The 24,827-nt window shown below is 56.7% G+C and overlaps 2 protein-coding genes across 14 annotated transcripts in view; one reads left to right on the top strand and one right to left on the bottom strand.

Annotated features, from left to right (window-relative positions):
- The window catches only part of ENTREP2 (endosomal transmembrane epsin interactor 2), a 567,326-nt gene extending 565,640 nt beyond the window's left edge, over positions 1-1,686 (top strand). For 3 of the 4 annotated variants that reach the window (XM_054666823.1, XM_054666821.1, XM_063794031.1), the window contains one exon: positions 403-1,686. In XM_054666823.1, coding sequence (XP_054522798.1) covers positions 403-426 — 24 coding nt within the window. In that variant the 3' untranslated portion in view covers positions 427-1,686. 4 annotated transcript variants of the gene reach the window in all.
- Positions 1,110-24,827, bottom strand: part of APBA2 (amyloid beta precursor protein binding family A member 2) — a 196,003-nt gene continuing 172,285 nt past the window's right edge. For all 10 annotated transcript variants that reach the window (XM_009428696.4, XM_009428697.4, XM_016927844.3 and 7 more), the window contains 7 exons: positions 20,896-20,982; positions 17,684-17,869; positions 13,937-14,116; positions 12,676-12,888; positions 11,123-11,242; positions 5,497-5,637; positions 1,110-2,363 (listed from right to left, as the gene is read on the bottom strand). In XM_009428696.4, the coding sequence (XP_009426971.1) occupies positions 2,292-2,363; positions 5,497-5,637; positions 11,123-11,242; positions 12,676-12,888; positions 13,937-14,116; positions 17,684-17,869; positions 20,896-20,982 (999 nt within the window). In that variant the 3' untranslated portion in view covers positions 1,110-2,291. The remainder of the gene's footprint in view (positions 2,364-5,496; positions 5,638-11,122; positions 11,243-12,675; positions 12,889-13,936; positions 14,117-17,683; positions 17,870-20,895; positions 20,983-24,827) is intronic.

Raw genomic sequence — 24,827 nt, 5'->3', positions numbered from 1 at the left:
GCACGGCAGGAATGTTTCCCTTGGCCTCCTGAGTGGAATCCCGTTCCCTCCAGCTTTGACTCAGGTGACATTTCTTTTCATTCCCCAAGGATGTGGCCATCCCTGGCATTCTTGTTTGTTGGCCACGTCAAGAATTGTATTTGCTTTTCATTCTTAAGCATATTCAGAGTGAGTGCATATACATTTTGGCATATACGCAGCTCTCTGTGACAGTCTCCTATGCAACAGCTTTCTTTGCCTCTACCATGTATACTTTCTGGGAAGAGGGAGGCACAAAGCTGGTGTGCGCCTTGAAAGGCTGTCTTTTATATGCCCCTGATGGCCAAGGTCATGCTGAAGCAAGCCCTTGGCCCACACCCTCTGGGCGGCTAGGTGAGAGTAAGTCTTCTCCTTACTCTGCAGTTCCCCAAGAATCCTGGGCCGTGAAGGTGGTCAGTGCCCACAGCAAGGAGCTCACGCTGCTGTGGGCAGGCCAGAGAGGAGGGCTCCTGCCCATCCAAGACCCACAGCCTAACCCAGCTGGACCCCAGGCCGCCGCCTCTGAACAAAGCCCATGCTTGCTACCTGGCTTTCCCACACCAGGTGACACCAGAACGGTGGCCATGAAGAAAGGTAAGTGCTGGCAGAGCTGCCAGAATTGTCACTCTAGACAGGCTGCAAAGGACCCACAGGTGCAGACAGGGTGCTGGGATGGGCGGTCCGGCTTTTACACACACACACACACGCATGCACACCTTTCCCAGGGGCCATTCACGTTGAAATCTGAAGAAGCCCAAGGCTCCCTGGCTCCCTCATTCCATTAGTGAGTGCTCTGCGGACGTGTCTCCCTGCTGGGGCAAGTGGGTCAAGAACCTGGCGCTGACCCCGTGACCTGGTAGCATTGCTGGCACCTCCAGTTGCAGCAGGGCGTTGCCCAGCTGACACCTGGTGCCCAGAGCACCCACCCACCGAACTCATTAGTGACAGCTTCCAAGGTTCAGGATCCAGGAGGAGCACAGAGCAGCTGTGGCTGCCACTGCATAGTGAATTTGCAGAGCCGCATCCAAGCTGTGAATGAAAGGACAGGCGGGCACCCGCCACTCAGGTAACAGACCAGTCACACACACGGCTTTTCATCACGACTTCAGGTTTATTAGTGATATGCGCGAAGTCTTCCTACGGGTAGCTGCATGCAACACACGGCACTCCTCGAATACAGTCATCCTAAAGCTTTAGTTACTGCGTGGTAAGGCTTCTTAAGTCACAGTGTATTCTTCAAGGCCTGGGCCAAAAAAAGAGACTTCGAGACAAGATGACGTCAGATTACATGGATCACTAATGAACCGAGCTGGACTAGATCCGACTTGATCTACACACATGCCACTACTGCTCAGGGCCGCTGCGCCACGCTGGCCAAGGGGTCTGCACTCACGGCTGGCTGCTTTAGGTGCGGCCAAGGTCGCGTTTTCTAGAGTGGGTTTCGTTTCCTCGGGGGTCGCATGTGCGTGGATGTGTGTAGATCGATTTTAAAGAGGGGGCAGACACCTGTGCCCTCCTTGTCTCTGTGGGAGCCCTGCCCGGGTATGCAGCCGGGTGGGAGGGTGCCCAGAAGAGACGACGGGAGAGGCAGGTGTGGTCATTAGTCACATTGGAAAACCCTAGAGTCTGGAAAAAAGCCTGCCAAAATAAAAGAAGTCCAAACAGTAATAATAGCATCTAAATAAATAGGGAGTTTTCATGTTGTGGCCATCATCCTTTATTTACAATCAATCACATGTCCCCAAACTTTCATTACAAGTCGTGTCCTGGGAGCCAGGCTGCCCGTGTCCCTGCAGTCAGTGGCAGAGGCAGCTGTTTAGGACCATTGTGGGGGCCCCACAGGACCCCAGACGTCCCAGCCAAGGGGGCGGGAGGCAGGGATGACGGCTGCCCTGCCCCGGGAGCCGCGTCCCTCGGAGGCGCCAGTTCACTCCGCACAGCTTCAGGGAGGAAAGACACACACTCCACACCACGCACAGCTACCGAGACACGCCCTGGCTTGTGCAGGGAGAAGACAGTCCAGAACGTGGCAAAATACTTTTGAACGCTTTACAAACAAACATTTGTTCTGTGACTCTCCTTTGATAAAGACATACCCCTTTTTGGCAAAATGAAAACAAAAATCAAGTGGGTGGTGAGGGCACACCCTTTGGGGAGCCAGCATCCGTGGCTGGGCTGTGGCGTCGGGGTCAAGTCTGCGGCCCGGCTCCCAGCTCCTCTGGGCCCGGGCGGCCCTGCCCGGTGTCCTGGCTGCGTGGCCAGGCTGGGGTGGCTTAGATGTACAGCGGGGTCTCCTGACCCGTGAGGAGCCTGAACATGGCGGCGGGCATGGTCTTCATGTGGATCTGCGGACAGAAACAGGAGGCTGAGCCGCTGCCCTCCCACCTCCCCTCCCACAATCAGGTGAAAGCAAAGGACAGAGGCAACCCCCCCCCAGAGTTCTGCTTCAAATGCCCATCTCCTAGAGTGGAAAATGCCCATCTCCTAGAGTGGAGGAGGAAGGCCAGCCTGCCCAGGCCTGGGGGCACTTATGATGCCTTCCAGATGCAGCAGACTGAGACTCCAGGCCCCCACCCCTGGCTCCAGAGGAGTCAATATGGTTGAGTGCTAGTTTTGCTTCCAGTTGCAGCAGACTGAGACTCCAGGCCCCCACCCCTGGCTCCAGAGGAGTCAATATGGTTGAGTGCTAGTTTTGCTTCCAGTCCAGCTGACACCCGAGGGGTGAGAAATTGGACTTCTTCTAGTGGTGACAACAGTTTGCCCATCCACTGGGGCTGGCTGGGGGTGGCCAGGCCTCGGCAGAAACTGCGAGGGATGCACTCTGCTTCAGTGAGGAGGAGATCAATGGGGGAAAACACACGCACCCCTTTTTTTTTTTTGAGACGGAGTCTTGCTCTGTCGCCCAGGCTGGAGTGCAGTGGTGCAATCTCGGCTCACTGCAAGCTCTGCCTCCCGGGTTCATGCCATTCTCCTGCCTCAGCCTCCTCAGTAGCTGGGATTACAGGTGCCCCCCCACCACACCCGGCTAATTTTTTGGTATTTTTTAGTAGAGACGGGGTTTCACCGTGTTAGCCAGGATGGTCTCAATCTCCCGACCTCGTGATACACCCGCCTCGGCCTCCCAAAGTGCTGGGATTACAGGCCTGAGCCACCACGCCCGGCCTACACCCCTTCTTGAAAAACACACACGGGCCAGGCAAGTGTGCTGGGGGCTGGGAACAGGCTCGCTGGGGCCCAGGGCACCTCAAGTTCTTAGCCTTTGGGAATCGGTGAGCAAATGACCCTTTGGGGCCTGGCCTCGAGCCCTGACTCCAAAGGAGCTGGGTATACAAGCAAGGCCTCAGATCGCCCCAGGGAGACCAACCGTGTGGGTGGCGCGCCTTGTAATCCTCCTTCGCGGACACTGGGAAGGAGCAGACTCTAAACGTCTGCTTCAAGAACAGAAAGGGAGCTCTACTGCCCACTTCTCCTCCCCTGAGCACGACGCTCTCCCCCGTCCTGCCCGGGACTGTGCTAGGCTGCGGCCTCGGGATGGGGGCCCTCGCACTGCCAGGGTCAGCTGCCGCAGGCATGCTGGCCTCCCCACGGGGTGCAGCCGCCGTGCATCTGCCCCTCCTCAGGCAAGCAGGTCTCGGGCCCTGGGCTGAGCAGCCCAGAAAGGCACATCGCGCAGCTCTGCTTCTGAGCGTTGCCCGCCCTCCCCCGCCGGGATGTGTGTGGCCGGTGTAGGTTTCCGCGGCTCCCGCTCCCGGCAGGGGCTTCCCCCATCAGCCATTCCCCGGCGTTCCTCAACCAGAAACCCACCCCGAGGCCCCTCGCAACCGCAAGCCTTGTTTATCAGTGACTCATGTTCCGCGTGGGCTCAGAGCTGCTGGAAACAGGCACCATAACCTCGGCAGGGCTGAAAGGATTCCAACGCCCCGGCCGCCTCCTGCCTCTTCCCCGTTCTCCCGCCCGCTCCTCCACGGGTGGATTTCCTCACAGGTGTGGGGCTGACGGCCGTGGGGGCGGCCGCTTCAAACATCTACTTGGGAACACTGGCTTTTCCTTTCTTTGAAGCCATCAAAGGGAGGCTGGTGTCCGCCTGGCCCCTCCTCCTCCTGAGCCAGACCCCTGCCCCCACCAGCCCAGGGAAAACAGGCCTCCCAGCTCCCAGCCGACCCTGCAGTGCACAAAATACCAGTGTCCCGATGTGGCTCCGGGAGACCTCATCCGAAGAACAGGAACTAGAGGCCCCTCCACCCACCCGCCCACCCCACAGGCTGCAAGGATGGTCGCCACGCACTCAGCCTCACAGAGCCACCAGGGGGAGCACCACAGACCGCCCGGCCTGCTGCTGCTGTCCCCAGACCCAAATTCCCTGCCCGGTCCCCAGCGGGCCCCTCTGTAGGCCGGGCTCCTCAGCTCTCAGCCTCCCGCCTCGTGCGGCCACCACGCTTCCCAGACAGCCTGCAGCCCCTTTATGCTGAACACCCCCTCACACACCCCTACACACAGACACACCCACTCACACTCTCCTCACACCCCCATGCCTCACACCCACTCACAGACCCACAGCCACAGCCGTGCACATACACACTCATGCTTGACACCCCCATGCTCACACCCACAGCCACACCCCTGCACACACCCACACTCGCACTCCTACACACCCCATGCTCTCTCACACACACGTACATCCGCATACACTCCCCCCCCCCACACACACTCCTCCACACACACACTCTCAGGTACATTCACACAGCCACACACCCACACCCATCCACTCATGCACCCCATACACCCACATGTGCACGCACACATTTCCCACACCTACCCACACTTACCCACACTCATACATCACATCCCACACACACCCATGCTCTCACACATCCACATGCACACACCCACACTCGCTCACACTACACACACACACAGGCACACCCGCTGCACACTGGCCAGGCCTCCCCCGGTGTACGTGCCACCTCCCCAGCACCATCCCCCCTCCCAGTGATCCTGCCGCCTTGTGAGCTCTGGAGGAACACCTGCACCTCCCCCACACCATCCTCGCACTGCCGTGGAAGCGATGCCAGAAAGAACCGGACTGCGGGGGGTTCAGCCAGTGAAGCGGGACAGGGCAAGCAGCCTGGCTGTGGGAGGGGATGGCCAGCAGAGGCAGAGAGGCAAGCCTGCCAGGGTGGCCAGAGCTGTGTGCCCTGCAGAGCTTCTGAACTGGATGTACAGGTCCAGTCCCAAAAGTAGTGTCCAGGGAGCACCCCCAGCAGCCTGTGCCCTCCCGGCTGCTCAGTTAGAGCCAGACCGGGATGGCCCTGCATCACCTGCCGCTCCATTCACCCTTGTCACAGCAGCCCCGGTGGGAGACACAGCCTGGCTGATCTTCAGACGCCCTGTGTCCTCTGGAGCGGGGGAGGCTCATGGAGGGCAGGCAGGAGCACGTGGGAACCGGCACGCAGAGGCACACTCAAAATCCCTCCTTACCTCTCCGACCGAGTTGGACAGAGCTTGGACTATCTTCTCGTGGGCTGTGGCCACCACGCTCTGCCCGTTGATCTCGATGATGCGGTGGCCCACACGGACGCCCCCTCGCTCAGCAATGCCCCCTCTCATGAGGCTGCAGATCTAAGCAGACATGGCCAGGTCAGCACACGTGTTCCCGCCACACCCGACAGGCGCTCCACCATGTCCCCAAAGATGGGACATGCAGAGGGAAAAGCGCCACATGATGAATAAGTGCACGTGCAATTCGCTGACTCACAGTGATCCTTATGATATGCAGTATGTTTCCTTAAAACAAGAGAGTCAATGCCATGGTGTGTGGGGAACCAACAAGTTTTCTGACTCCCACGGTGGAACCTGTCCTCCAGCTGCACCTCCCCCAGGGCCGCTCCCTTTGTGGTCAAGCTAGAGACTGGTGACACAGCCCAAGGCCACTGCCACCTGGCCTCCTACGGCACAGCCTGGTTACCATCCTGGAAGACAGGCACTTAGCTGATGGGTGGGCGGGAAAGGAGAGGCAGCCTGTCCCCTGGCCACCAGAAAGGTGGGGCATCTGTTCTGTCAAGGGAAGGCTCTGTTTGCCAGATGCCCAAATGGTCTACATTGACAGGGAAGAGTCACTTTATTCCTACATCCCCCCCCCAACAAGTGACATAAGGGCATTTTGTGCCAAACATACTGGTTCTGGTTTTGTTGGAGACAGGGTCTCATTCTGTCACCCAGGCTGGAGTGCAGTGGTGGGGGCTTCCATTCCAGCCTAAAAGTGACGCCAAACAGATGGACAGGAGGGCCTGGGAGCACCTGTGACCACGAGACTGGACAGAATGGAAAACAGGCGCCCTGCACAGCCGTGTTCACAGCAGCAGTGTTCACAACAGCCGAGGGTGACAGCACGGACTAGCGGAGAAACAGAATGTGCTCTAGGCCTGCAGGGAAACAGTACTCAGCCCTGGAGAGGAGGGAGAGTCTGAAGTGTGCTACAACACGGACAGACCTCGGGGACACTATGCTGTGTGCAACAGGCCAGGCACACGAACAAACACTGTGTGATGCCACTGATATGAGGTACCTGGGGTAGTCAGAATCACAGAGACAAAGTAGAAGTGGGGGGGCGCCAGGGGCTGGGAAGGAGAAATGGGCGGTGGTGCTTAGTGGGGACAAAGTTCCTGTTGGGGAGGAGGAAGACGTGCAGGAGAGTGCAGTGGCCATGGCTGCCTGACATGCAGATGGACTGACTGCCACAGAACTCTGCACTTCAAAATGCCTATGATGCTCGATTTTAAGTTATAGATATATTTTACCACAGTTATTTTTTAAATGAAAACAAAAACCAGAAAAAATGGATGTCCGAGGAGAATTAGGACTAGAAGAGAAGGGGGTGGGGAGAGGCAGATTCCATACCGCAAGGCAGCTCCTTCGCCACCCCAGGGCCCTCTTATCCTGGAGAAAGGAGACTGTGCTGAGCCCTGGGAGGAGGCGAGTGGCCTGGGATGGGAGAAGCACACTCACCTGTCCCAAACACACATGCGTGTACACACACATGCAGACACAGACAACTGTGAGGGGGCCTCCCCATCTCCTACACACCAGCACCCAGATTTCTGTAGCAGGCCCATATCTCATCTGACTGCTCGCTCTGGGTGCTAAGCATTGCCACCTGCCACAGGGAACGTTTCTGTGGTCATCAGGGAGAACCGCTGCAGGTCAGGACAGGAGCTGACAGACTCCTAGCCAGGCATCCTCCAGCGCCTGCATATGCTCCCCAGGTGGCCGGGCACGTGGAGGCTGAGGGGACCCCCAGTCCCTGCCCACCAGCTCCCGGGATACAAGGTGCCGAGTGGCTGCCCCAGGCCAGCTGGCGCTAGGACTTCAGGCGAAGGGCCTGGCAAGGATGGGAGAACACAGGTGAGAGCTTCACTGGGCATGGTGGGGATGGGGGTGCCCAGGGAGGTGACACCAAGGGAAGCGCCCCACTGCTGCAGGGCCGGGGGCAGCAGGAGCCCGGGGTTCCAGGCTCCTGACAGTAGAGGCCAGGGCCCTTGGGACTGCGGGTCCTATCCTGAGCACGCTGTGAGGGACGAGGGGCTTGGACCAGAGTAGCCAGCAACCTCGGGTCTCCTGAATGTTATCCCAGGCTCATTGCTCCCTGGAGGTCCCGGCTGGGCAGTGGAGCCCCAGTGCACCTCAGCCAGGCAGATGCCTGGACATGGCCCTGGGGTGGATGAGCCCTGGCCTGCAGGGGCACAAGTGGCAGCCACTGTGACAGCCTCTGTGTCTAGGTGCACAGAGGGCCAAATGGGGACAGCCAGCCCCCACCCTCAACCCCCACCATGACCACGGGCACTCATGGAGCAGGTGCAGAGGGTGTGGTCCGCACCTGGGGGCCTGAAGGGCCCGGTGTTTACCGCCAGGCAGCCGAGCCACTCAGAGATGGTGACTGATCCATATGGCCGCCTGCATGCCATTTTCTGGATCACTGGGGAGATGGATCATAACCATGCCGATTCATTTGCTTCATCTAACCGTCCCTGGCACTCTCAGGGTGAGCTGTCCTGTATCCTGCAGAAAGCCCCTGACAGCCAGCATTTGCCCCTCTCCTCGGCTGCCAGCATCTCCCCTGCATCCTGAGCACTGGGGCCTCAAGGAAGTGGGACCCCATTTCACAGACAGGGAGGCAGAGCCAGAGGGTGGAACAACAGCGCATCCACAAGCAGGGCTGGGACCTCCAGACCCTCCTCGTCCCCAGTCGTGACCCAGACCACCCCCCAAGTTTCACAGATGCTTGGCCCCCTCCATCACTCCGGAACTCAGACCCTAGACCCAGGGCAGAGACACCAAGCCGTGGGTGGCACCCTCTCTTTCGTATTGCCACCCCGGAGATGTTGTCTTCAGAGTTGCACATGACTCCTTCCTCACTGCAGGCCCCGCAAGTCTGCTGCTGCCCTCAACCCTGCACCCCCTGATCTTCTGAGAAACCCCCTTCCGCACCACCACCCTCAGCTTCCTGGCCACTCGGACCCACCTTGCCCCATCTTTGGGAGCTACTCCAGACCCCTCTGCACCTGCCCCAGAAGGCAGCTGGAGCGAGCCCTGGTCCCCGTCCGCTGCCCTCCGCCTTGACTTCACACCTGCCCATTGCACTCTCCAGTTCTCTGGGAAGGAAGGCACTGAACCCTGCAACTGGGCTTGGCTGGACTGCTCCAGGCTGTCCCCTCCTTTCCCATTCATGTTAGCCCCCACAAAACACAAACCGGAGCCCTTCCCTTCCTCGTCTCTTCTCCCCCTCTCCCCACCAGTGCTCCACATGGCTGTGTGACCTGGGGCAAGTCACTAAACCTCTGTGTGCCCCAGCTTCTCCAGTTCCTGTGCTCCTCATGGGGCTATAGTTTGGGGAAGACCAGCAGACTGAGGGGGCATCAAACTCATCCCGGGCAGGGCTATATTCACAGGCCCTAAGAGTAGGCAGCCCCCAGGCCACCCCATGGTGGGGAAAGCCAGCCTCTCCTGCAGGGCTCACAGCAACAGGGCTGTCAGTGAGCAGCACTGGCCACCAACCCAGGCCCACCTGCCTCCTAGGCTGGGCAAGGGGGTGCAGGAACAGGACAAGCAGCTCCCCAGTGCCACTCAGGAGGCAAAGGCAGTGTGGTCACCAGGTTTGGCCAGGCAGGGGCAGCCCAGGGGACACCACACAGCACCCCAGGCTCTGCACAGCACGGCTCCTCATGACGGCTGCAGGGCTGTCAGTCCCCAGCTTCCTCCACTGTCCCCAGTGCTGGGGTGGGAGACACACAGGCAGGGCCTGGTGATGGTCGGGGGTGCAGGAGCCCAGAAGGATGTCCCAGCCCTCCTCCCTGGGGCCCAGCCATGCCCATCCACAAAGTGCTCACAGTAGCTGCAGACAGGGCTCCAGCTGATTTTCTGCAGAGCCCCCAAATTAGCTGGGGCAACTGCTTGTGCCCAGGTCACATGTGTGCAGAGCAGTCAGGCAGAGCCGGACCAGGCCAGACCACCAGCTGGCCAGCTCCTGCGGCAGGCGCACTGTCCTGGACAGAAGTCCCAAGTGGGGTGCAGACAACTCGTCCTGGCACCTGTGCCAGGTCCAGGGGCCACGGGGCCTCCTCCTTGGCAGAGACTAGGACCAGCGGGCCCACCTTGGATAGCTTGGGGTACTTTATGGATTTTCTCAGCTGATCTTCACAAGCACCTTTTGAGGGGAATCCAGTGAGCGTTCAGTGACTTGTTGAGGGTCACACAGCAGGGAAGGTATGGCTGACGCTGGCGATGCCCCTGTCCCTCTTCGTTCTGGGCACCAGCTGGCCCCCGCTTCCCAGCCTCCCCATGGGTCCGTGGCTGAGCTATCTGGCCAGTGGGCTGTGGGCAGAAATGACAAGGACCACTTCTGCCCTGGCCCTGAAAACCTTCACAAGGTCTTCTGAGCTGCCTCTCTTCCTGCAGTGCCAGCGAGACACAGAGCACCCAGTGGGGGCTGCCAAAGCCCAGCTGAGGGCAGAGCCTGGGCCCCTGAGTGGCTTTGTGGAGTGAAGCTCACCCCCACCGCCCCCACTGCAAATTAAACTGCAGCATGAATAAGCAATAAGCTCTCAGTATATGGAGATTTGCGGACTCTTTTTTATAGCAGCAAATTTGCTCTGACACAGCAGGGTCAGAGATGGGCCCTAAACCCAAGCCCTGGGACTCCACCCTGACGGTGGGTGTACCCCTCCATGCTGCTTCACCAGAAAACAATGGAGAAGATTTGGTAGTCCTTCTAGAATGTTCTCCCACTGTCTTTCCTGACTGTGGGTGGGCACACACCCTCCCCATCACCTCCACAAAACTCCCACTCCAGCCCGCAGTGTCTCTCCTCCTGGGCTCCTTCATACTCAGGGCTGGTTTAAACAATTTGGGTATTGCCAGCCCTTTTCTTCTTTACTCCACTTAGTGGCCACATCTCTGCCCTCTGGGTCTTTTGCAGGAGGAAAAACAAAGGAAAAGAGAATTCAGGCCAGTCAAATGCAGGTCAGCGAGAGGGTGGAAACTCTGGGCTAAAGAACTTTGGCCTGGGGAACTGGTACAGGTTTTTGGCCAGAACCACACTCACTCAAGCCCAGCATCACCTCCTCCAGGCAGCACTCCTGCCTTCCCATTGCCTGGTACAAAGCCTAACACAGAGCAGGTACTTCACAAATGTCTGCTGAATGGCTGAGTGAACAAGTGAATGATGAGTACATGAATGAATGAACGAGTGAACGTCTGTTTGTTGAGCACAGTAAGTGATGCCACGATTGGTTGTGTCCAAGCTACAGTGGCTGGCGAAGTCTGCTGCCCTCCCTCCAAAGCAGGGGACAACCACCATGGGGACAAGGGAGCCTGGGAAAGGCTGGAGGGGCCCAATCCACGGCCATGCCCTGGCCCTCCCCTTCTAGCCAGGACCTCCCAGAGAGCCATGGAAAGTTCCTGCCCCAGGTGGCCTGGCTGTGGGCAGCTGCAACCACAGGCCAGGTCCTACCAGGCTGCCAGACATAGCCTGCCCTATTGGACGGGAGCTGCTCCCCCTCCCTGGGCCCTGCAGTGGTGGTGGTGGCCCAGAGCAGGAGGGGGAACTCACAATTCCATTCTGCACGCTGAAGCCCAGCTGGTACTTGAGGTCTGGCCGCTTGATAAGGACCGTGGTGACCGGGGGACAGCTGACAATGTTGAGCTTCACCTGTGTCTGGTTCTTCAGGCCCTGCAGAGCACGGGGACAGGAGTCACAGGCTGGGCCTTAGACATCAAGCCCGACCCAGGATGAGTGAGGCTGGCAGGGTGGTGGAGGCCGGGGGCAGTGAGAACACACAATGGGTGAGGCAGGCCGTCCCCTCTCAGCCTCGGTAGCCCCTCTGTGCAGCGGGGACAAGCCTCGCCCTGGCCCTTACCAGAGCTACCAGGTTTCCAGGGCAGCACTGCGCCCTCTGTCCCACCATGCGCAGGGTGCCTCTGCCCTGGGGAAGATTAGCCACTGCAGGAGCGAGCCCAGGTTCTGAGTGCCACTGGGCAGAACCAACGCACCTGGCACCAGGTCACCCTCAGGGTGTCGAGGGGGCCATCATCATGCCGAATTTGGGACAGCTTCCTATGGAAGGATGTGGGGACACCTTCCTCAAAACCCAATGCCCTCCAAGGACGGACCACCTGCAGGGCAGGGAGTGACCGCACAGCAAATCTCTGTGAGTGAGGACGCAATCGTCAGCGGGTGCGCCAGGCCGCCGGGGTCCGGTGGGGGTGAGGAGGCACAGGGAGGAACCCAAGCCTCCACCTGGGAGCTGCAGCCCTGGGAGGGGGGGCCTCAACTGCTGAGCCCTCTGGTGCCACTGGTGGAGGCCTCTCCCATGTCTCTCTGTGTGGCTGCCCATTGGGCAGAAGCTCTGCCGGGCCAGCTCCGAGAGCCAGTCTATGGGATGCTCTGGCCTGGGGAATGCCCTTCATCTCTCACGCTGAACAAAGAGGAGGAAGGCGCCTCCTCCAGCACCAAGACCACAGCAGGGTGGGGAGGAACATGCCACAGAGGGCTGGGGGCCAGGCCACAGCTGGGTCACAGGAGCCGCCAGCAGCAGGCAGAACCCACTCCTTCGCAGGCGGCCAGTGTGAAGGCCCCCACCCTAGCTGCCGGTGACCCTTCTGCCTGACCCCTCACAGCGACAGGCAGCACCTCCCAAAGCTGCAAGCTCACGAGTCTGACGGTCAGGGTGGCCTCCTTACTTAAGGGAACCTGCGTCCCAGAACCCAACCCATGCAGGGTGCCCCACCTCCCCAGCCCAAGAGCACTGAGGGGGTTTCCCAGAAGCGGGACTTTCAGTGCTAACCTGGCAAAGTCCCAGGCAAAGCAGGATAAGCTGGTCACACTATACTCACTGGTTCTTGGGCCCTTGCCCAGGGCCACATGGCTCGGTACAGGGCTCAGACAACCCCTCCCTTTCCACCCCAGGGCAGCCCGGGTCCACCTCTGATTCAGACATGGGGAATAGTCTTGAGTTCAAATTCCGATACCATCATCGACCAGTCACCGGGTGGGTCTCCCTGGGCCTCAGTTTCCCCATGGGTGAAGTGGGGATTGCAGCAAAGTGGGGATCAAGTGAGGCAGGGTTGAGGTGACCCCTGGGCGGAGGGTCCCAGGGTGCCTACCTTGATGATGCCTTGGCAGGTGGCGAGGGGCAGCCCCACCAGGCTGGTGCCATTGATGGACATGATCTGGTCCCCGATGCTCAGCTTCCCCGAGCGGGCAGCCGGGCCGCCATTCATCATGTTGGCCAGGATCACCGTGGGCAGGATGGAGCCCCAGCCCGACTCCACCACCACCACGCCCAGGATCTCGCCCTTGTGCTTCTCCAGCTGCAGCTGCAAAGGGATCAGCAGTGTGAGAGGGGCTGGCGGCAAGGACCCGGGCCTCTGCCAAGGACCCACAGGAGGATGAGGCTGACCCTGTCCTGGCACATCCCGCCCTGCCCTGGGATCCAAGGCTGGCTCATCTCAGCCAGGAGAGGTCTTGGGCTGGGAACCCTGCCCACCCACCCCCAGCCTCACCCCAGTCTGGCTCCCACACCTTCCTGGGGTCCACCCAGCAATCCTGGGAACCTGGAAGCACAGACCCCCTATCCCCACCCATGCCTGGCATTGACCCCAACCCCACCCGTGCCCAACATTGACCTTCCCACCCCAAGCAGGGCTCCAGTGTCCTGGTTCCTGCTCCTTCCACACCCACAGAGGCCAGAGGAATGTTCTCAGGCTCCCATACCCATATCCTGCCCCCGGCCTTCACTCTTGTTGGAAAAGCACTTCTACTTTTATTTCCTCTCAAAGGTCACTGTCTCAGAAACTGCCTGGAATGTCTTCAGCAAGAAACCAGGATCACGCATTCACCCATTCAACAAGCAGCAGAGACCATCCACTCATCCACAGCTGACACAATCATTCAGCCATTTAACAAACAGTCCAGGTATGGGCCATCCCCAGGGAATTTGCTCCGCTGCCCATAAGAACTTTCCAAAGTCCCCTGGGGGAAGCCACTGGGACCAGCTAAGGCCTCTGCTACTGGTGGCTTCCAGCCTCCTCTGCCAGAGCCCCCAAGCTCCCTTTAGAGATGCCACATGCTTTTCAGAAATATCTCCTGGGTGCTGAGTGCTGGTTGATGATAATAGCAGCATTAAAAGGCGCATTTTCGAGGTCATTAAAGCTGACTGTAATCAGCTTCTTTGTTACAAACACCTCATTTCACACCCAAGTGCTCAGCTGGAAGGCAGGAGCGAGGTGCACATTCCGGGTCCCACTCGAGTCTGATAGGAAGGCAAGGGTGTGCGTGAGGACCCCGGGAAGGCTCGCTCTGCAGGAGCTCAGGGAGCAGAAGCTGGCAAATGAGGCCTCCCTGAGGCCGGTGGGTGTGGCTTACCTCCTTGCAGTTCTCCGAGTTTGAGAAGTGGATGAGGTCGTCGTTGTACATCTCCTGGGTGTTGATGATGTCACTGTATTCCTTCTGGCTCAAGTCTTCGGGGTTGATGCCATTGGCTCGCAGGAACTCCTGGTAGGCCACGCTGAAGGCCTGGCCGATAGACTGGGCGATGAGCTGGGCCTGTGCAGAGGGAAGGCCAGCTGGAGACAGGCACGTGGCACAGGCTCCCCGCAGCCTCCTCAGCAGGGGCTGCAGCAGGGCTGGGTGCAGGATGCACCCGTAAGCCTTCAAGGGGGCCCTTGCTCGGGCTTAGAAGAACAAGAAAGAAACTGGGGGCCCTCCCTCATCTGATGAAGGCTGTCTCCCACCAGCACTCCACCGTGAGCAAACCCCAGTGTTGCCCTGAACCCCAAAGGGTCTGCTCCTGACTGTCCCTGCCTAAGCTGTGGCACGGCCCAGATGCTCCAGGTCAAAGCTGTTTCAAAGAAAGTCTGGGACAACAATGAATTATTTACTACATGTCATATTTTTGTTGCTTTTTTTTTTCTTTTGAGATGAGGCCTGGCTCTGTTGCCCAGACTGGAGTGGGAATGTAGGTGAGCACAACCACATCCAGCTAATTAAAAAAAGTTTTCTTGTAGAGATAGGGGTCTTGCCATATTGCCCCGGCTGGTCTCAAACTCCTGGACATAAGTGATCCGCCTGCCTTGGCCTCCCAAACTGTTGGCATTGCAGGTGTGAGCCACTGCACCTGACCCCATCTGTATTTCCTTTCCACTCATCTGATGCCGAAAATGGACTTTCAGTGTGTTTTCCGGGAGCATCATGCTGCTAGTTGTCTACCCCGCATGTATTTATCGGTAGCAACAGAACCCAGTGCCCACTGGAGGCAGAGGATGTGCCTGGCTGCTCTTCTAGGGATGTGTGGCTGTGCCAGGCCAGGCCTGCAAGACATGAGACCTGGGACTCCACATAGGCCCCATGAAGCACGTCACTTCTTTCTACTTCCGCTGAGCTGCTTCAGTGGACATCACTGACTCTGACATGGCAAAGGCCTGGACATTGAAACAGCACTCAGGGCCTGGCCCGCCGCCTGCTGGTGCGCAGACAGGAGACAGTGGGAGGTGAGGGCTCGCCAAGCAGGCTGGCAGCTGTGCAGCCCTTGGGAGCGCGGCGGGGCTCTTGGCGGCCTTGGTGACGCCTCAGCCCACAGCGGGGCCTCCCGCCAGGCTCTGGGCTGTGTGAGCCCTCCTTATGCGCTGTCCTGCTCCTCACGTGCCTCCCCAACTGCCCTCAAGGGGGTCCTGCACGGGCGCCCCCAGCAAACTCCTACTCAACAGGATCCCAAAACAGGTGAAAACTAGGGCTTTGGCCTCAATTCCCTTCCCACTCTCCACGTGGCAGGATGTAAGAGCAGCAGATGAATGTATGCATTGGGAAAGGCAAGCTGGGCCGGATTAGAAGCGCGCAGCAGGCGGCCTGCCCTCCAGCAGGCGCGGAACTGCCCTCCCTGACGGGCCCTAAGCGGTTTCCAGGACTTGCCGGTTCCCACGCCCAGCATCTCTGCCGCGCGCACAGACCCAGCTGGAGGCGCGACGCCCGGGGACCGCCAGATGGCGCCGCCGGGCTGGCCTGCGGAGTTGGCGAGCTGATGGGGCTCGGCAGGAGGGCCGGGGGCAGCGCCCGCGCAGGAGAGGGTCGGGCCTCCGGGAGGAGCGGAGGGCGGCCCCCAGGCCTCTGCTTCTGTCTCCGCCTGACGAGGCCACCTGGCTGGGAAGGACGGCCTGAGAGCCCTGGAGCCCCGGAGGCCCGGCTCCACCACCCACGGCCCTTGGACTCCACTTGGGCTCCCTCGGGCCACCCCCATTCTTCCTCCCCTTGGACGACATCCTCCGCCCCTGCGGAAGCTCCAAGCCCGGGCAGCCGGCTCCGCGGGGCTGCGCCTCCTTCCGGCGTCATCCGGGCCGCTGGTGTGCCGCCAGCCGCCGCCTCCCCGTCACTCCACGCCGGGTACCGGCTGCCTCCTGGGAGGTGTGGGGTTCAGGGGGCTCTCTCTGCGGCTGGCGCTTCAGAGAAGGGGTCGCCCCGCCGGCCCCAGCTCGCAGCCAAGCCTGTGGGCGTTCACTGCTGTGAGTCCAGGAGCCCAGCCCAGGCCCCAGCTCAGGGCTCAAGCGGCCTCCTGCAGGTGGGCTGTGGGCAGAGCCTGCAGGCGCTGGAGAGGTGGGGACGAGGAGGCTGCTGTGCTGGCAGGACCACCCTGCGGCCTCATCTACCCAATACGGCATACCCTGGCTTTAACACTCCGCATCGGCTGCACCTGGGGGCTCTCAGTGCCCCTTGGAAACTCTCACCAGCTGACTGCCACCCTTCGCCACCGGGCCTGCTCCTGGCCTCATTCCGCTAGTACCTGTGGCCCATCCCCAAGCCAGGTCTCTCACACATCCTCAGCCCTCAGTCACACAGAAATACCCATCCAGGTTTCGAAGGGTCTCCGTGTAGCGGTGGAAGGAATGTGTGAGTGCGCTGTTGAAATGCTCTCTCCCTCCTGTAAATCTGCCATCGCGCCGAAGCATTTCAAGTGGGCCCAAATTCTTAGAAGATGACTGCGCCAGCCAAAGGTTTGAACCCTGTCTTCAGTTTCCATGCTGTATGTCAGGATCATGACAATATGGGGACCCTTCCCTATTGCCCAGGTCCCTGAGACAGCCTCAAGTCCTTACGTGAAAAAGAACGCCCTGGCCAACTGCCCCTGAAGGATTTTTTTTTTTTATTTGAGACGGAGTTTCACTCTTGTCACCCAGGCTGGAGTGCAACGGCACGATCTCAGCTCACTGCAATCTCCGCCTCCCAGGTTCAAGCAGTTCTCCTGCCTCAGCCTCCCAAGTAGCTGGGATTACAGGCACGCACCACCAAGCTTGGCTAATTTTTTTGTATCTTTAGTAGAGACTGGGGTTTCACAATGTTGGCCAGGCTGGTTTTGAACTCCTGACCTCAGGTGATCCACGCACCTCAGCCTCCCAAAAGTGTTGGGATTACAGGCATGAGCTACCGTGCCCAGCCATAGATCATTTTTTAAAATTTCACTCTGGCAACAGCCACAAAACTGGCTCACCAGCAGCGCCTCCTGCTGGTCTGTGAGTAAGATCAGCCTCCAGGAAGGACAGTTCCTCTCTGAGCTCCCCTCTTGGCCCTGCTGCTCCTTCCTCAGCCCCTCTGTCCCCCTCCAGGCTAAAAACAACACTCTTCTCCAGCCAAGGAGGGAGCCAAAAAGGGCTTGTGATCTTTTCCTGAGTCTTTGGTATCTTATACTTCAGAATCGCTTTTGACTTCCTCTGAAGACCACACGCAAAGGCAGAACTAAGCCTCATGTGCAGATGTGCTTTCTTTATACAGCATGCCAGGGCCATGCGAAAATTTGCATTTTAATAACAAAAGTTACGCAAAGATTAACTTCATTTTTAGTAGAGAAAATGTTTTGTAAAGGGATTTCTTCAAATAGCTCCCTCATATATTTAACCACGACTCAATTTATAAACAGCTCCTGAAGAACCTATTTCAAGTAGAATGAAACTGTATTCACCATCTTTGCAAACCCAAAGAGTATGCAAAAGATCACTGATCCACTGGAAACATCAGTAACAGCACGGAGGCTTTCCCCCTGAGGGTGGTTTCCATAGCGCCTGGATCCTGGAGCCGCCCTGGGCTGTGAACTTTGGGAGGGGAGTGCCCTGGCAAGGGCTTACTTACATCCTCCGACTCGAACACATGGCAGATCATCTTATACTGCTTCTTGCCTTCCTGGGCCCCGGGCGTGGTCTCGATGCAGTCCTGAGAGGCTGACCGGGGCATGCGGCGTCTGGCCATCAGCACCACAATGTTCCCAATGTCGGCGATGTAGGAGATGGTACGCAAGGCGTGGTCCATCATGGTTTCCTGTCGGGAGGGAGACGGTGCCAGTCAGGGAACACTACTGGGACAATCCATTGAAAAGTACTCCAGGGCCGGGCGTGGTGGCTCAAGCCTGTAATCCTAGCACTTTGGGAGGCCGAGGCAGGCAGATCACCTGAGGTCAGGAGTTCAAGACCAGCCTGGCAAACATGGTGAAACCCCATCTCTACTAAAAATAAAAAATAAATAGTTGGGCTTGGTGGCGGGTGCCTGTAATCCCAGATACTCGGGAGGCTGAGGCAAGAGAATCGCTTGAACCGGGAAGGCAGAGGTTGCATCGAGCCGAGATTGCGCCACTGCACTCCAGCCTGGGCAACAAGAGCAAAACTCCGTCTCAAAAAAAAAAGAAAGGAAAAAAAAAAAAAAGGCACTCCAATTATTCGGGTTTCGCAACCCTGATTCTCCTGACATTTGGGGCCGGATCATTCTTTATTGTGGAGGGCTGTCACGTGCACTGCAAGGTGTTAGGAGCATTCCAAGCCTCTCCCCAGGAGATGCCAGTAGCACCTCCCTCTTCCCAAGTGTGAGAATGAAAATTATTTCCAGCCATTGCTAAATGTCCCCTGAGTGACAAAAATCACACTGGTTGAGAACCACGGCCCTAGTTAACAGAGCGTTTTAGGGTAATGATTTACAGTCAAAGTCACTCTGCCCTCATCTCAGTCCCCGCTTCCAAAATGGACTGTGCAGAACCCAGGGAGGCGTGATGTCAGGTGAGCTCTCAGGCTGTCTCTGCTGGAGCAGGGGCTTGCCATATAGTGAAGCCCATACACTCCCGGATGAGAGGCCACCCATGGCTCTGGAGAAGGGTCCCTTCTGAACGAGGTGCTCTCCTATGGGCCCAGGAGTGGTCTGGCCTGGCCTTCCTGCTGTGCAGAAGAGGAAAGCATCAAGGCCAATGTTTGTCATTCAATGAGCTCTTCCCAGGGAGCCCAAACAGCCTGGGCCTCGGTCAAGAGACACCAAGGTAGCCCACCTGACTTCAGTTCCCTCGGCCTCTGGCAGGCCCATGACTCTTGATGGTTTTTTGTCCTTGGACAGGAATCTCCAGCCAGCATCTTGCCCACAACCCCTACCTAACAAGACTGCACACAAAGCTCAAAAAATCTAATCAACTGGTCTTTTATGCTTTTGTCCTCTGTTCACAAAAGAAACTCGAGTGTTTCTGCAACTTCTGGACCTCATTTCTTCCTCACAGAATCCACTTTGCAGTGGATGCTGCTTCACCTTTGTCTCAGCTGCTGACTTTTTTTCTGGCCAAAGCCATGAGGCTGTTTCATAACCACAAGAGTCACCTTCCAGGGAGGGACACTGAAAGGAAACAGTTGGAGTGGCTCTTCAGCATCTCCTGATTTCTGTCACTGTCATAAATGCCTGAATCAATCCCCAGGTGTCAGAAACATGTTTCTTCCCCAGCTCCTATCAATGGCAGATCCCTCCTCCTCCTCACAGAGGCTGCCTACCAACATGGCCGCATCTGCTCTCCTGCTCTGACTGGCTACTTTGGCCTTCCCAGTCTCTCTCACCTGTTCCCTCCTCTCCAGCTCCTCTGCCCCAACAGCTTTAATTTGCATGCCCTGTCCAGAATCCAAAGATCCAGAAGGGAAAGGAAAGGAAGGGAGAAGGGGCCAGTGGAGTGAACCCTGAACTGGGCCAGCCTAGGAGATTTCTCATCTCTCCTTCACAGGATCCAGCGGAAGAGTTACTCTTTCAGCTGGGGCTGTGGGTATTAGGAGGTTCAGAGATGTTCAGGAACTTGTTTAAGGCTATACAGCTCATGAGGATGGAGCTCAGCTTCAATCCCCAAGCCCATCCTCCCACCCCAGGTGTGGCACCCTCCATGTACACTGGCAAGAAGAGGTACTGGGGCAGGCCTAGCAGCTGTACCCAGAAAGGCCCGCCTGCAAGGCTGGCCCTCTCTGGCATCTGGGAACGTGGATCTCAGGAGGGTACCCAGCACCCGAACTGACAACCATGGTTCCTTTTGCCTAAACCGTTTGTGCAAACAACGTGGTCTAGGCTGGACACCTCTTTTGCCTCTGGGAGTCTGGAATTTTGGTAGCTGCCAGGCAGAGGGTGCCTATGACCAACTCCCAGTAAACACCTTGGGCTGAGTGTCTATGAGCTTCCCTGGTAGACACAACTTCATTCTGTTGTCACAGCCCCTTGCCAGGGAGTTCAGTGTGTCCTGTGTGACTGCGGGGAGGGCTCTGGAAGCCTGCATCCGCTTTGCTGATTCTGCTCTGGAGCCATCTGCTGAAATAAATCTCAGCTGTGAGCGCACTGAGTCCTATCAGTCCTCCAAACCACCCAGCCTGTGGTGGTCTTGGGGACACCCAGCACAGGTGGGTGATGAGGCATGGGGCTCGGAGGGTTGGTGGGGGGATCTAGTCCAGATGGTTTGCCCACAAAAGATCAGAAAATGAAGTCAAAGTCTGTGAAGTGTCGCAAGCCCAGTGCCTGAGCCCTGGCACCTGTCTCCCTGAGTTTTCACCAAGTGCCAGGCTCCAGGAGGGGGCTGGTTCCAAGGTAGGGGGGTGCAGGACACAAAGATCAGTGGGACAAGGTGCAAGCCTGGACACAGGACAGACATGGGACGAGGAAGGGCGCCACTGTGCCCGTATCAGGGTATGTGAGGGCCTGGAGGATGGTCAGGGCACGGCACTGGGTTGGGAGTGGTGGGCTGCAGTGTGAGCCACATAGTGGGGGCTGCTGCCTCCTCTGTCCCCAGAGGTCAGGCTCCCCGGGAGTGGGGAAGCAGGGGAGGGCCCAGGTAGCCCAGCAGGTCTTCCCACCCACCTCCCGCCCGCAGAGCCCTGGGGTGACGCCAGCACGACTGCTACCTGCTGTGCGCTCCTTGCTCCTCCCGCAGCCCAGGCTATGGGCCTTGGGTTGATGGGTGCAGAGAGCACAGGAGAGAAGCTGCTGAGAACGAGGGCCTATACCATGGGACAAGAAGGAGTCGAACTTAGGAGTTTACCTGATTTTGAACAACTGTCTTAAACGCTTACCTGCGTGTCTGCATTTAAAACCTTGATCCTCTGGGTGGAAATGAAGAGGTCCACTTCCGTCAGCGTCTGGGCATCCCCCTCAGAATTCTAAGAAAGGACAGTGGATATTGTTAAAGTCCAAAAACCAACTCGGAATAGAGGACATGCAAATAGCATTATGACAAAATGCTCAACATCCCTAATCACCAGATAAATCCAAATTAAAACCACAACAATGTATCATTTCATATCTGTCAGAATGGCTCTCGTCAAAAAGATAAAAGATAAGAAGCACTGGCGTGGGGTGGAGAAAAGGGAACCCTGGTACACTGTGGGAGGGTGTGAATCAGTGCAGCCACTGTGGAGAATAGAATGGCGGTTCCTCCAAAAATTCAAACTACAACCACCATGTGATCCAGCAATCCCACTGCTGGGCATATTTGCAAAGGAAGTGAAATCAGCGTGTCTAGGAGACACCTGCACTCCCATGCTCACGGCAGCACTATCCACAACAGCCAAGACATGGGATCAACCCAAAGTCCATTCACGATGAATGGATAAAGAAATGTGGCGCGCAGACACACTGGAGGCCTACTCAGCCTTCGCAAAGAAAAAGCCATGTCATTTCCAACACATGGATGACCCTAGAGGACATGCTGTGAAGTGAAATCAGCCAGGCACAGAAAGTTAAATACTGCACCATCTCACTCAGGTGGAAGCTACAAATGTCGATCTCACAGAAGTAGAGAGCTGAATGGTGGTTACCAGGGGCTGGGGCAAAGGAGTGAAGGGGGAAGTATTGGTCCACGGACACAAAGCTCCTGCTAGACAGGAGAATTGAGTTCAAGAGATCTATTGTGCATCATGGTGACTACCGTTAATAATATTTCATATTCTTAAAAATTGCTAAGATAGTGAATGAAGTGTTCTCATTACAAAAATTATAACTATGTAATGCACATGTTAATTAGCTAGATATAGTCTTTTCACAATGTGTATATCCTCCAAAATATTATGTTGTACATAACAAATATATACAATTTTATCCGTCAATGTAAAAAGTAGTAACTCGAAGGAAGCCTCGGCAATTTTAACAATTACCCAGAGTCCACGTAGAAGGAAATGCTACTGGCCATCAGAAATCTACCTGCACGCCACCGGCCGCATCATCTAGCTAAGTGTGAGTTCTCGAGGCAGTCTGTAAGAGGCACCCAGGAGGGAGGAGGGCCAGCCCCCGGGAGCTTGACCGAGATGGGGCGGGGCGCCTGGGTCTGTCGCCACAGCCCCTCCTGCCAGTGGCAAGCAAGGCCCTCTGGCTGACCCCTGTGGAATTTATAGACTCAGGTTACATTTCCTGGATTTGGGATTCTAAGTATCCTTAAGAAACGGGGAAGACATTGTCAGAGAAGCTGAATGAAAATGTCAGCCTTTCCTTCTGATTTAAACAGTCACCACCATGTCCACCCCACAGCGTCCTTGGGGGACTGAGCCCTGGGGCTGGCCTAAGTGCTGTCCTCACAGCGACAGAGAGAAGCCAAGAGAGGTGCCACACAAATGGCCTAATTCGTCACCTGTAGCCACTGTAGTATGTCTGGCATATGGTTGTGAGACGAGTTTCATGGGCTCTTCTGAGCTGAGTGAACTCTTCAGGGTCTGCCCCAAACTAGGATAGCCTTTAATTGGTTTTTACATTTGTAAGAATCCTAATTACCACTGCACGGTGGCAATGAATTTCAAGTTCTATTGGTTTGCCCACCGAGGTGAATAATTCTCCATGGTCACTGGGGAGCCCAGGGTGGTCTATTTTCCATTTCGAAACAGCAAAAACTATGATGTAATTATTCACTAGAAAATCTGAAATAAGAAATCTCCCTGCTGACAATTCCTCAAGAATTTTGAGTTGTAGAGAGGCCCGGTATTGTAATAATAAATGTGTATTTTAGCTCAATTTTCAAGGGAAAGGGTCTTTTGGGCTTTCTTTGCTTTTAACTCATTAGAAAGAGAAAGGAGTTGAAAGTAGTGCAGCTGACAATCCGCAGCCACGGAGGAACTTTTTCTGTTTTTTAAAATTGGGTTATATTCAGCATCAGCATGCAATTTAAAGGTTATATTCATGGGTTGTGGCTCAAAATCCTCTTGCTAAAAAGTAGGTCAAGCCAGAAGTGAGAAAAGTTGCAGGTGGACCTTGGCATTAGTGACAATTGTGGAGGAAACCTGAGGCTGGGATCCCTGGATGGGAGAAGAGGAGCAGCCTGAAGCCACCCAGCCTCCAGTGGAAAACCCATCAGTAACAGGGCAGGGAGAGGACACCCATCATCCTCCTTGGCAGAAGAAGGGAGGGTGTCAACAGTACGGATCCTACAGACACCAGAGAACAGGCCACAGGGTGGGCCTCGGCACGTCTGCGGATGGGGGGCATGACCTGCAGTCATCCCCATGGCTGTGGCCGGGCCAGGAAAGGGACCTTCAGCAATGACACTGAGCATCCCACTTTCCAAAAAGGAAGAACAAACCGTAATTAAATGTAATCAGGCGGCCACCTGACTGGCCGCAGAGGCCTTTTTGAGCTGGGTCTGCCTGTACCAACCCCTCTAAAGGCGGCAGTGACTCTGTAGGATTGCTGGACCTGCAGGTCCCAGAAGCCAGCTGCAGTCCGTAGGGACTCCCTGCTCCAGCTGGACTAGGAGGCTGCAAGCGAGGGCCCCTCTCTTTTGAGAAAAGCACACCCCAACTGCAAGTCTGCAATGTGTGGCACATTCTGCCTTGCCTGGAGGAAATCAGCCCGGGAAGAGGAGCATGAGCATGATCCTTCCTCTCCTGCTCCTGAGCAGAATCAAAGGAGACGCTGCTGGGCAAAAGGCAGACGTCCTAGGTGGACCAAAGTCTCACTCCAGAAGAGGGAGTCTCCACATGGGGTCTTCTGGCCAAAGCGCCAGAAAATGGCATTACTTCAAAGCAGGGAGGGGGAACTAAATCTCCTGCTGTTTAAACAGAAGAAAACAGTGGGCAATAAGCCAGTGCCAAGGCCCCCGGGGTTTGCCCCAGGCCTTGTGACACCAACTATTTTGATATTTTCTGTATGAGGAGGATTGGATAAGCTCTAGCGTTTACTAAATGACCAGGTGACAAACAAATGACTCGATGTCAATCCTTTTTTTTTTTTCTTTTGAGATGGAGTTTCGCTCTTGTTGCCCAGGCTGGAGTGCAATGGCACGATCTCGGCTCACTGCGACCTCTTGCCTCCCGAGTTCAAGTGATTCTCCTGCCTCAGCCTCCCGAGTAGCTGGAATTACAGGCATGTACCACCGTGCCTGGCTAATTTTTTGTATTTTTAGTAGAGACGGGGTTTCTCCATGTTGGTCAGGCTAATCTCGAACTCCCGACCTCAGGTGATCCGCCCGCCTCGGCCTCCCAAAGTGCTCGGATTACAGGCATGAGCCACCGCGCCCGGCCTCAGTGTCAACCCATTTTTAAAAGTCTGCCAGTGTTTCAACACTTATTTTCTTTTTTTGTTTCTTTTTTTTTTTCTTTAAGAGATAGGGTCTCACTCTGTCGCCCAAGCTGGAGTGCAGTGGTGCAAACACAGATCACTGCAGCCTCAAACTCCCAGGCTCAAGTGCTCCTCCCACTTCAGCCTCCCAGGCAGCTGGGACTTCAGGCATGTGCCATCATGCCCAGCTAATTAAAAAAAAAAAAAGTTGTGGAGACACGGTTCTCATTGTGTTGCCCAGGCCAATCTCAAACTCCTAGGCTCAAATGATCCTCCTGCCTCTGTCTCCCAAAGTGCTGGGATTACATGTGTGAGCCACAGCACCCAGCCCAAAAACTTATTTCCAATAAAGAAAGCACCACACGGGCAAACTGAGCTACTCACCCTCCTGACTTAGTAAATTAAGCTTAAGGAATCTTTAACTATCAGAACAATTCAGTAATACTGCACAGGAGGCCCAGGC

Source organism: Pan troglodytes, chromosome 16 (assembly GCF_028858775.2).
Source record: "Pan troglodytes isolate AG18354 chromosome 16, NHGRI_mPanTro3-v2.0_pri, whole genome shotgun sequence".
NCBI lineage: Eukaryota > Metazoa > Chordata > Mammalia > Primates > Hominidae > Pan > Pan troglodytes.
This window is presented reverse-complemented; position numbering and strand designations above follow the sequence as displayed.